The sequence below is a fragment of the Lucilia cuprina genome, chromosome 5 (genome assembly GCF_022045245.1).
Source record: "Lucilia cuprina isolate Lc7/37 chromosome 5, ASM2204524v1, whole genome shotgun sequence".
NCBI lineage: Eukaryota > Metazoa > Arthropoda > Insecta > Diptera > Calliphoridae > Lucilia > Lucilia cuprina.
In genome coordinates, this window is record NC_060953.1 from 19,386,422 (window position 1) to 19,398,620 (window position 12,199).

General features: G+C 31.1%; 1 protein-coding gene across 1 annotated transcript; it reads left to right on the plus strand.

Moving 5' to 3' along the window:
• Nucleotides 1–415: 415 nt before the first annotated feature.
• LOC124420037 (delta-1-pyrroline-5-carboxylate synthase-like) lies at nucleotides 416–795 on the plus strand (the record flags this gene model as incomplete). Its single annotated transcript, XM_046951564.1, has 1 exon — nucleotides 416–795. A coding segment is annotated over one exon (291 nt), but the record flags the coding sequence as incomplete, so codon positions are not given.
• Nucleotides 796–12,199: the final 11,404 nt, after the last annotated feature.

Here is a 12,199-nt window from a genome sequence, read left to right on the forward strand (position 1 = left end):
TTAAGATTCGGCACAGCCGAATATAGCACTCTAACTTGTTTCTTCACATACATATATCTTTCTGCAAAATATTCCTCGTATCAGATTATAATTGGTCATTGTTACCACATGAGGACTACTTCCGATAATTACATAAACGCACATATTTCATTAATAAATTAAGATTTGGTTCTTGGTGGAAGAACCAAATATTCGAAAAAAATAATTAAATAAAATAATTAATTTGTATACATTTTCGTCGAATAAGTTAAGTAGAACTAATAATACTTATCAAGAAATAGAATTAGGGAGGCATTTAAATTTGATAACACTGACATGAGAAAGTAATTAAAACTGTAAATAACAAGTTCTCAACTATTTAGTAGGAATTTTTTATAATCTACTAAAAACTTAAAATTTTCATCTACAATAATAATACCATTTAATATGCATTTTTTTATTAACAGAATCTTCCGCTCAACACTTTTTGAACTCGGTTGATAGTGCTTGTGTATTCCATAACGCTAGCTCTCGTTTTGCTGATGGTTTCCGCTTTGGCTTGGGAGCTGAAGTGGGTATTTCAACTGCACGAATCCATGCTAGAGGACCAGTAGGTGTAGAAGGACTTTTAACTACCAAATGGATTTTGAGAGGTGAAGATCATACGGCTGCTGATTTTGCTGAGGGTGGTAAAAGTGTTTGGCTGCATGAATCGTTGCCCATTTAAGTGCAACAAATTAATCTGTAATTTTTTTAAACTTGTATCCTTTTATATCCTAAACATACGTACATAAATTGATTTTTTTAAAAACATTACATATATGTGTTTTATTTTTAATTTTATTATTATTGTTATTAAGTTGAAACAATTATTTTAACATTTGCCTTTCAAAAGTCCTTAAAAATATTTCAAAAGATTTGTTGGTTCTTTTAAATACTTGGGTGATTGCACATCTTTGTTATTTCAATTTAATATTATTTTCTTTTTAACATAAAATGGGAATTCATAAAAATAGTTCACAACATTTCATAAGCTTTTAATATAATCTGTTTCCATGTATACGTATTGTACATTTACCCCTTTTGTTGGAAAAGTATTTTTGGGATACCTTTTTGATAAGGTCTTCTTATTTTTTAAGTTCTGCTACTTGTACTGGTATCTCGATCTTTTTAAGACGTGTACAAGCACACAAAAATATTTTATAAAATGTTTTATACTTGGAGTACAATATATTTATATATATGAACTTTTGTTCATTTTTATTAAGCACCATCGAACGATACTGTATTGTAACCCAAAAAGAAAAGAATACAATTTTTTAAATATCTTGTGTGTTTTTTGTCACTTTGTATTACAAAAGTTTAACTTTTAATTAATTTTGATTTTTTGTTTAATATTAAAAATATCTTGTTGTTGAAAAATTATAAAACTGAATTTTATAAATTTGTTATATCTGTATATGTAGGTACATTTAATTTGAATGTTTGATAAAAATGAAAAATAAGCGAATAGCTAAAGGTATGATGTTATTAAATAGAAGCATTTTCTGATTTTAAAATAATTTTAAAATTATTGTGACCAATAAGCTTTTAAATTCTTAGTAAATTTTATTATTTAATGTTGCCATATTCTTTGCAAAACACATGGTACCAGTTGTTTTAATTACTTTGAAATTGAACTAAATTGTTAATGACTTTGGTTAGAATAAAATATTAAATAATTTTTTTACAGGATTATATACACAAATTGTAAAACTCTAGGTCTTCATTTCTAAGCGTAATCGGTTCTGAAAGTTTATAAAATTAAAAAAAAAAACGTGTCACTAACTAATTTTTTTCATCTTCTTTTCATGTTTTTGTCCGTAGTTTTAAACTTTTGAACACTATTCATTATTGTACTAGCAAAAGACACTTAGGAGATAAATTCATTACAAGCTTATGCGTGTGACATCACTTTACGCTTTAAACCATGGATGTTAAAGTTTGTCACCAGGTTTTTTCCAGTCTTAAAGTTTTTTTTTACCGGGCTCCCTAATAAAATACGAAAATTGTTACATTTGGTTAGCTAATTTATTATAAACAGTATGTTATATATGTATCTCGTATTTAATATATCTCGGTAATGTTCCCTGCATAGGAGATTGGTAAATTATTCAAAATATCAGTTTTTGGCATAGCATATTCGCACTTATATAGGAAATAATTTGAATTATGGCGTAAATTGAGCTTTTTGTTATTTTGAATTATAAAATCAGAGGAACATGCAAAAATATTCAAAAGCAAACATTTTAAGAACTTGTGAAAAATTTTGCAAAATTTCATTTTTGGGATCATAAATGTATTTAAAAATGTCCTTGTAAGCTACAAAGACTTCACTTGTACGTTACTCAAAATTCGTCAAAATTATTACCATTCGCAAGTTTTCTTAATACTTTAATGTAAATAGTTAAACAATTGTAGGCTTTTGTATATATACTTTGTTGGGTCTTAGATGAATATTTCTTGGTGTTACACACGGAATGACAAAGTTATATATACCCTCTATCACCACTGATGGTGGTGGAGGGTATAACAAAATACACAAGGCATGTAATCCAACAGTCATCTAAACATACATAACGAAAAACACAGAAAAACAAAATAAACAACGCTAAAAAACGAACCTACATCAAAATATACGAACAGAATTCACAAAAACAAATTACACAACTCAATGACGCCAACAGCATCCAAACATACGAAACAAAATACACAGTTGAATAAAACCAAATACATCTACACAAACGTGTACATCTGTATCCATTATACAGTGTTGTTGTTGTTTATTTAACAAAGCATGAACAAATTGACATTTTTTGATGAAATTTTCAGAGATTGTCTCGGATTTTTGCTCATATCTCCGTTATTCACCGACCGATTTTGCTGATTTAAAATAGCGGTCTTCTCGAAAGCATGTCTAACAGAATTATTATATTCGGATCTCGCCGATATCTGGGGTCCTCTAAAAACTGATTTCAACAGACGGACAGACAGACGGACATGGCTTAATCGAATCCGCTATCTATAAGGATCCAGAATATATACACTTTATAGGGTCGGAAAATTATATTATAGAAATTACAAACAGAATGACAAACTTATATATACCCTTCTTACGAATGTGAAGGGTATAAAAACATAATAAAAACTTCATTCATACGTGAATAAAACCAAAATTCCCATAAAAATGCGTTATTCGTACTATTGAACAGAAAAATTGTGCCTTTATTTGTACTATAGAGTAGACAATGCAACAATTTTGTCATTCGTATTAATGGACATTCGTAATAAAGAGGGTACGTACTATTGGACGTCCACTGTAATCATAGCAACTCTTAAGATATTCGAAATAACTTTGACCATTGCAACTTTCAATAATTCCTCCGTAAAGGTGACGGCTTGCATCCGAGCTAAATCTTTGAAAGAAAGGCCATTTTAATTTATGATCATTACAATACGATTTAAAGTCTTCAAATAAATGCTTTATTTCTTTCAACGTATAGCGGAAAAGAATTGCAGTAACAAAGGGATAAACCTTCTTAATATGTTTTAGTCCAGTGTTGGTCACACACATACTACCATAGACTATCATAGTTTTATTTGTGTTGGTTAAGCAGCAGAGAACAGAATTCCATTCAAATTAAAAGTATACTAATAAAATGACTACAAACTATAAAGTATATGCTAACTGTCAAATATTTATTATGGATTTTGACAGCCAGCGTATATCAAAGTCTATATATAAAAACTTCAACTGTTCTTCTACATTAATTCGACTTTCTCAAAATTTTGTTCTTGTATTTCTGTGTGTATTTTAAAAACGCCGCGCACAGACCTTGCTTCGACAAGTGCTGATCAGCAACCACAGGGTATACAGAGACGTCACGAGCAAATAGCTATTTCCGTCTCTTTCGCACAAAACGATTTCAATGATTTTTTTTAGCTGTATTTTATATACCTCTTCTCACCAAACAATTTCAAAATCAAACAAAAGCTGATTTTAGACTTTTTCAAATGTCAAAAGTGACACCTCTGTATACTTTGTGTCAGCAACTGATTTGATTTTGTTTTTCCGGTTGAGAGCAAACCAACTGATATTGCTCTTTAAAAAAGAAGAATTAAACCCAAAGTATATTAATAAAGTAGCGACATCTCTTGTTGTACAACAACATCTACAACAACCACATGTATTTTGTTTTTGGAATTTGTTTCAATTGTGTCAAAATCATATGGTTTTTGTTTACAAAATTTAATAAAAATTTTATGAACAACAATGTGTAGAAAATATAATTAATTTATTAATTTATAATTAATTTAACAACTTGAAGAAAAATATTGAGTCATGCAGAAGATGACTCTTTTGTGACCTGTTGCAAGCGCAATAATAAAAACTCTTTATGTTTAAAAATAATTTAAAGGATAAATTACTAGAAAAGTATTATATGATACTTAAAAGGTTCAAAAGAAAAATATAATTTGCCAAAGAACATTTGAAATATTCCCTTGAATAAGAGTCGAAGTATTTTGTGGTCAGATGTAAAAAAATCTGATATGATCCGTATAGCTGTACGTAGACCTTCCAACACTGATTTTTTTCCCAATATGCTATGAAATTCGTTGAACATTGTGGAAGATACGTAATGGTATGGGATTCTTGCTCCTACTTAGGAACATGTTCTATATTTCGGACTGAGGGAAGATTGAACTGTAATTGTCCAATAATTATACTTAAAGATGTTATGCTGAATGGGAAATACATAGCACTTTTTAAGGAAATTAGCGACTTTTGTGTCGTCATAACCTAGCGTCTTTTGGCACCATAGCTAGGCACTTCATTTTCCAAAAGTTCTATATTTATTAGAAAAGTTTTTATTGCGAAAAAAATATTTTTACTTTAAAAAGTAATGTTATTTATTTATAATTATATTGTAAAATTTGTTAATGTTAATGTTATTTGAATTATTTGTATTATTTGAAAAAGTATTGTATTATTTGAAAAAGTATTGTAATGTGAAACACTAATGTAATTTGTATTATGAAAAGTATTTTAAAATAATTGAAATTTTTAAACAATTAAAAACGATTTAATATTGTTTATATAAATTTCAGGTTTTTTTAATTCTGTTTTATTTTGTTTATTATATAATAATATAATTTAAAAAGTGTATTTTCTTACATTTTTTACAGATATAAATTTATTTTCTTTCCTTTATAAAAATTTATTATTTTGTTATATAAATACATATGTATGTAATTTCATATATATCAATTTATTAAAAATATATCAAATAAAATAAAAAAAATAAAAATATGCAATAAAAATAAACGAATTCGATTGATTTCTGTCAGAAAAGCATCTCGTAAAGTTAAATGCTCTGATTCTTGTGTGCGCAAAGTTGAAGTCGTATAAAGTTCGAAAAGTTCCAGATAAATTCGGTAAAGGGCTTAAAAGAAAGAAAAAAAAAGAGTGAAAATTAAGGTATTTTATAAAAAATAAACTTGTTGTGTGATGGATGATGAAACTTATGTGCTGGGAGAATTTTCACAACTTTCGGGTTAAGAGATGTTGAAGAATAAAACCGGAAAAAATATCATGACTTGCTGCTGCCACTGACATATATATGCTGTTGTTATTGTAACAGATTGGCTACGACTGGACGTCCTTCTTGGGTAAAAACTTCCTGTTGATACAGTTATTGCTGAGTTGATAATAATTGGCCGATTGAGAATCGGGTCGTTCCGGAGCGGAGATCCAATTGTCGTGGGAACGCATACATACATATGAGGCTGCTTAACAAAACTACAACAATATAAAGCTCGTCCAAATGTTCCAATGAAACGCGATATAACCAAAAACTGATAATTTTTTGGATCCGTTAGTATTTTACTTGAATTCCATACTAAAGTTTCTAATTTACGTTTATCGGTGGTAATGAGGTTATGCTTAGCAGAAATTTCTCCATGTTAACGAATAACAACACGAATTTCACCTTTATCAGCCAAAATAGTTTTATCAGTGGGTTCAAGGACCAAACAATAGAAAAACGTATCCTGCAGAAAGAGAAAAGCATTTAAGTTATTCACTTTTTTATGAAATAAATACTAAATTATAAATTATAATGATGAAATGTTAATATAAGAATAACTTTTGGCTATGGAAATTAGAATTTCTGAAATTTACAACTTACGTCTTTATATAAATAACTTTGCAGTGATTCCGTTTCATTAAACAGTGTCACCGAATTCTTATTTGTGTGGCGGGTAAAGATTAAACTTAAAACGTAACAAAAATGTCCCGATGTTACTTTATCACCGGCAGCAGAAACACATTGTAAATAGAAGGGTTTGTTGTGGAGGCTGTAAACTGGACAATTGGAGGCTGTAAACCGGACAGTTGAAGGCTCTAAACTGGACATTTGGAGGCTGTAAACTGGCCAGTTGGAGGCTGTTAACTGGCCATTTGGAGGCTGTGGTGGTTGTAAACAAATGCAATAGCTTTTGCTGATAAATTAAGTACCTAAAAAATACAAAATTAATTAAATATTGCGACATGTTTTGAAAGTATATAGTAGAGGAAATGAAATCTTACCCTTTTAAAGTTTAATTTTGAGCATCTTACTGCCTCCCATAATTCTTTGCTTGGATTTCTGAATTTGGAGTCTTTGGTTTAAATGACGAACTTGGAAATGGATTCGGCATTTGAAAAAGAATGCTTTAATAGCATCTGGCAAGTCCACACTCTTACTAACATCGATTAACCGATTTTTAATCTGGCTACAGTATGAAATTTCCAGTCCATTAAATTTGTAGAAAACCGCTTCTAATTTCTTTATTTGTTCAACAAATGAATTTGCTGGCTTCTTCAGCATTCCCTTCGAAACTTGATCGACCCAGGTATACGAATTTTCTTCAGACTCGTATTCTTCAAGTTTTAGCTTTCTCGCAAGGCTCATAAGGCACTTTTGGATACTTTCCAGAAATGTACCACTACAATTGGAAGTGCTGAGCCATTCGGTGAAGTCATATCCAACATTCCCTGTCCCACTAAGGTGTTCAGTATTTCGAGCTAAATTATAATATTATAAAAAAATAGAAAATATAAACAGTGTTTTGGAAATATACCCAAGATGTATTTCCGCAACCTAAACTTAAAGTCCTTTGGTGAAGATGTTCCAAAACATCTTGGTTGAGGCGGCTGGTACATACATATGTCATTTTGAATTTATCTTTGACGTAGTCATGTAACATTGCCAAAGCTCTATTAGACATAAGAATGCCTCTTTGAAAAGGCTCAAGGCTTTTCTTATTTGGCACAATTGGGGAGGACATTATTTGGTTAACTTTTTCTAAATTTTCGAGCTGTGCCGTCAATGCTACGCCAAATGGTTCCTTAAGGAATAATTTTGATAAAAAATGTCAATGAATTATTGTCTATAATTTACCTTGCCGGGATAACTAAATGTGCCTAAATTCGAATTTAAAATATCGAACCAGTCGTTGATGAGTTGGACGAAGTCAGCTGTGACTGTAGGCTGATCATCTTTCAACTTAAATGTTATTTTCACGTCAGACGCAGACGTGTGTTTCAACACATCAGCAATTGTTCGTGGCGTTAAATATTCATTATCAATAATCAAACCGGTGCACAGTGGTATAGGAAAAAAAAAAGAAGGAAATAATTCGGTAACTTCTAAACGGTTAATCCGATTTTAATGAAATTTGGTATGCACAAAAAGGAGGTGTTGTCGAGTTTAGGTTTTGAATTTGGACCTTATAGGCCAACCAGGGGCCCGGCGGGGGGTCCTCAAATTAGGACACCTCGGCTATGTTAAATTTTTAAAACGATCTTATTTCTTCATTTGAGTTCCGATTTAAAAAAAGCACTATAAAAAATGTCGTCGTAGCAGTAAATTACCTCTTATAGTTTAGGAGATATTCGCATTTGAAAATTAAAATTTTAAAATTTTTACCGTCCTTACTTTAGTTTTTTGATAATAGCGGGTCCAAATATTCCCGATTTTCGATATGATCTTTGTTGGGTCTCTTAGTAGTTGGTCCAGCCGGTACAATGGTCACTTAAAGAAAGTAAAACAAAATGTATGTCATACAAATATTTGTAACTGATACAATTAAAATACCTTCTGTTCCATTTTGATGTGTTTCTCTCTTTTACGCGTTACAGAGAAGACTGGTGTCGGTATAATTGTTATATCCTTTTCCAGATCAATAATTGTATTGGTGATCCAAACGATTAGCTATTTTAGTAACACTACCAGGATCCTTCTTTTTCAGCAACAAAATATTCTTTATATACATATGTAACTGATTTCCCAAACATGCGAGTTGTAACTGTCGGAAAAGGATAAAAGGGAAAAGGATAAAGGATAAAAAATAAAGAAATGATTTATTATGATGATGTGAAGTAGTATTTGTGCAAACTAATACATAATAATAAGTCAATGGCTGGTTTTATTATGCCTTCCGTGATGTTGACTTTGCGACACCAGCGCTGCAATGTCCTTTCATGAGGTAGTGGAAACCCTTTATTGTACAAGTGCTTGTATAGTATAGGGTATCGATTATATGTCTGTTCAATAACTAAAAGTTGTTACTAAAGCTGCCTACACACTATGAGAGAAGTCGTAAGATTTTTACTTCAATTCAAAAAAAAATCAAAGAAAACAAACATTTTCACTTTAAATTGGATTTTGTTTCTGTTTTCATTTATTTCTGTGTTTAAATAAAAATAAAACTCTTATAACATGAAGAATAGAATATTTTGGAAAATTTTCCAAAAATTTTTATAAAATCATACGACTTTCAATTTTCCATCCTTATTTTCAGTGAGTTTCATTGCATTTTCTATCTACGCTATTATACTTTTCATTTTATTTGAAAATTTTGACATGTCGTTTCACTGAATATTATGGTGTGTAATCAGCTTAATTGTTACTAATTTTCACAAAAATATTTGAAATTTGTATTGAAATACAAAAACAATTTGTGATAATTTGTAAAAATTTTTTGTTGTTGAACATAACATAAAAAAAGTTATTTATAAAATTTATACTTACTCCGTTTGCGTTCCCTGTTCTTTACGTTCGATTTGACTACTTATCGAATGTATTTCTGAGGGATATTCATAGCTGGGAAACTGTTGCCGGGTTGTCGTGCATCTGAAATGTTGCTGCAAACGAATCGTCTTGGGAAAATAGATCAGTTGAGCAGCCATTGTTGCAAAAGGTTTGTGTTTCCAGGTTATGTTTTACCAGTTTTACTGGAGTCGATGAAAACACATACTCGGTGCGAAACAGATCTGCACTTGTATCAGAATAGGGAAACATTTGTCCCAACTATAATGGAGCTGGTATAATTTCAGCCGGTAACAGATCAACAGCAGTGTCGTTGGAACATATTTGCCGGATTTCCGTGCAATGTTGACCAAATTCTATAGCTGGAGTTGAAAATTCCGAAGGAAACAGATCTTCTGTGCATTCAGAATTGGAAAACATATGTCTCACCTCCAATGGAGCTTGTAAATTTTTAACCGGCAACGGAAAACCAGTAGAGCCTTTGTTAGAATAGTTTTGCCGGATTTCCGTGCAATTTTGTTCTACTGCTGCTGTTGAAAATTCCGAAGGTATATTTTCGGAATTAAAATGATGCAACCTAAATAGTAAATTGCTATTTTTAATTTGCAATTTTTGGGTAAGATAAAATTTAAAAGCAAATATCTTCGAATGCTGGGGTCAAATGTGGACACACCTTCGCCATACTTTACCTTTACGGTATGAACAAATTAAAAGTTAAAATGATAAAAGGTGTTTAATATTTAAGAATAACCCAGGAAAATTTTCAGAACTTTTTCTAAAAACAACTAGTGCTAGAACGAGTGCAAACAGAACCACTTCAGATTCTTATACAACAACCTTGAAACTAATGATGTCGCCACTACTTCTGGAACCCGTTCCTCGGAATATTGTTTTGGTTCTAAAATACTTCTAAAGAGTTTTCAAGGAACTAGTTCTTAAGCCGGCTACACGATCATACAAGTAATATGATCAGTCAAAATTTTATGTAGAAGAGTACGAATGGGATCGTCTAAACTCAATATGTAATGAAATCATCACACATTGAGAATGAATACAGATGGAAAATTTGACAGTCGTATGGTTCTCTTCATTTTGTAAAATGATTCAAAAAACAAGCCAGTCTCATTAGATCAGGGATGTATTTTTATGTAAACACGTATAAAAAAAGTGAAACAGCTGTTTCCAAATGACTTTTTAATTGTTTTATACCAATCGTGTAAACACAAAATATATAAATCATACGACTTTTATTCTCTTTTTTGTTATACGGATGGAATTTCATTTTACTTTTTCATTAGACTTGTCGTACGTAAAGTGTGATCGTCTGAAGGGCCCTTTAGCTGCGCCTACGGCTAAGACCATAGCAGAAATATAGAAGGTAGTCTCAATCAGTTTTTCCAAATCATCTATTGGTATTTCGTTTATTGAGCTGAAAATTTGTTGACTTAAAGTTACATCAAGATCTCCTGCCTGAAATTCTAAAATTCTGTCTTCACAGTTTTGTACATTTGGTTCAGAACTAAGAATGTTTTCATTGCGACCTGTTATTAAGTAAGTTTTTAGAAAAAAATTATATAAAAATTAATAAATATACCTAAAAGATATGATCGAAATCGGTATTTGAATTCTAAAGGAGAAAAAAATTTTCTACACCATCCCGGTTCAATTTTACAGTAAGTATATAATTCATCCCATAGTTTATTCTTAAATTTTCCAGCAAAAGTGGAAGAGCTTTATTGTTTTGGATGATGCCTCTTTGAAAGGGAAGGAGATTACCGTTTTGTTGGGGGACAAATAAATTAATTACAACATCTGTCATTGTTGTTAATATGACATTTTGTTCCGAAAGAGCTAGCCCATATGCCTTGCTAAGGGGTCGGGTGGTGTTCGGACGTTAAAAATGTTAAACCAATCGTTAAAAATTTGAAAATGTTTGGAACATTCCACGAACTTTTGGTTATCTTCGCATATACCTAGTTGTGCACAACGTTTAAGGGCGGTTGCTGTGATGTGCGAAAAAAGCTTTGTGGCTGTTTTTACTTTTTGTCGAGCTATACAGCAATGCTTAATTTTAAAATAGTTTTTTTTCAATATAATTCCATTGCATACATACCTGCGCCTCTCACATTTAGCATTTCAAGTGATATACTCTTAGAAATACTTAGTTTTATTAAATGTGACACATCAGCAAATAAGAAAATCAATTTGATTCATCGGATGGGTGTTTAAAAAAGTTTTTATCAGGGGATATATCCATAGATTTCCAGAGCTGTTGGTTTTCAGGTCCTAAGTCGCTGACAGCTGCCACTACTGTAAATCCAATTTTGTGTAACTCTTTTTCTTTCTTCAACTCCTAACTCTAATAATCCCATATGCAACAAAGTCTGAGCTTGGATGCCTGGATCAATGCAAAGTTTTGTAGCTCATCTGCGAAGTGTCGATAGTGATGGCAATGGGTAATCATTTTTACGCAGAAATCTGTAACTACGTGGGCATGTTGAATATAGGGAAGTTTCAAAGGAGATATTTTCTAGTGTATAGCGGGGTAATTTGGAGGAATGGTTAAACTTTTTGATGGATTTAATTTTGGTACTGCCTCACTATTTATATCCTACACCACTTTAGTGGGGAGGGTATATTGGGTTTGTGCTGATGTTTGTAACATACAAAAATATTCGTCCTATACCCACCTTAAAGTATACCAATCAGCTTAGAATCATTTTCTGAGTTGATTAAACTTAGTTTTATAGAACTTTAAATGTCACTACCGATTTTTGTAATGATCGAAATTTATTTGACCCTATCCCCCATACAAACTCCCCTTCAGAAAATGTCTTAAAGGTCAAAATTCACTTACAAACACTAATAACACTTTTAAATTCTACATAGAAGAAGACTTAACTCCCCCTACCAACATTTCTAAGGATAGGTACATATTTTGCCCTACTCCCCTTTGAGCCCTCTTGTAAAAAATATATTTTTTTGCAAAAAAAGAAGTAAAAATATTCCGAAATAAAGTTAAAAAACAAACCAAATGCTTTATTTTTTTAAATAATCCTCATTATACCCTACACCACTATAGTGGGGAG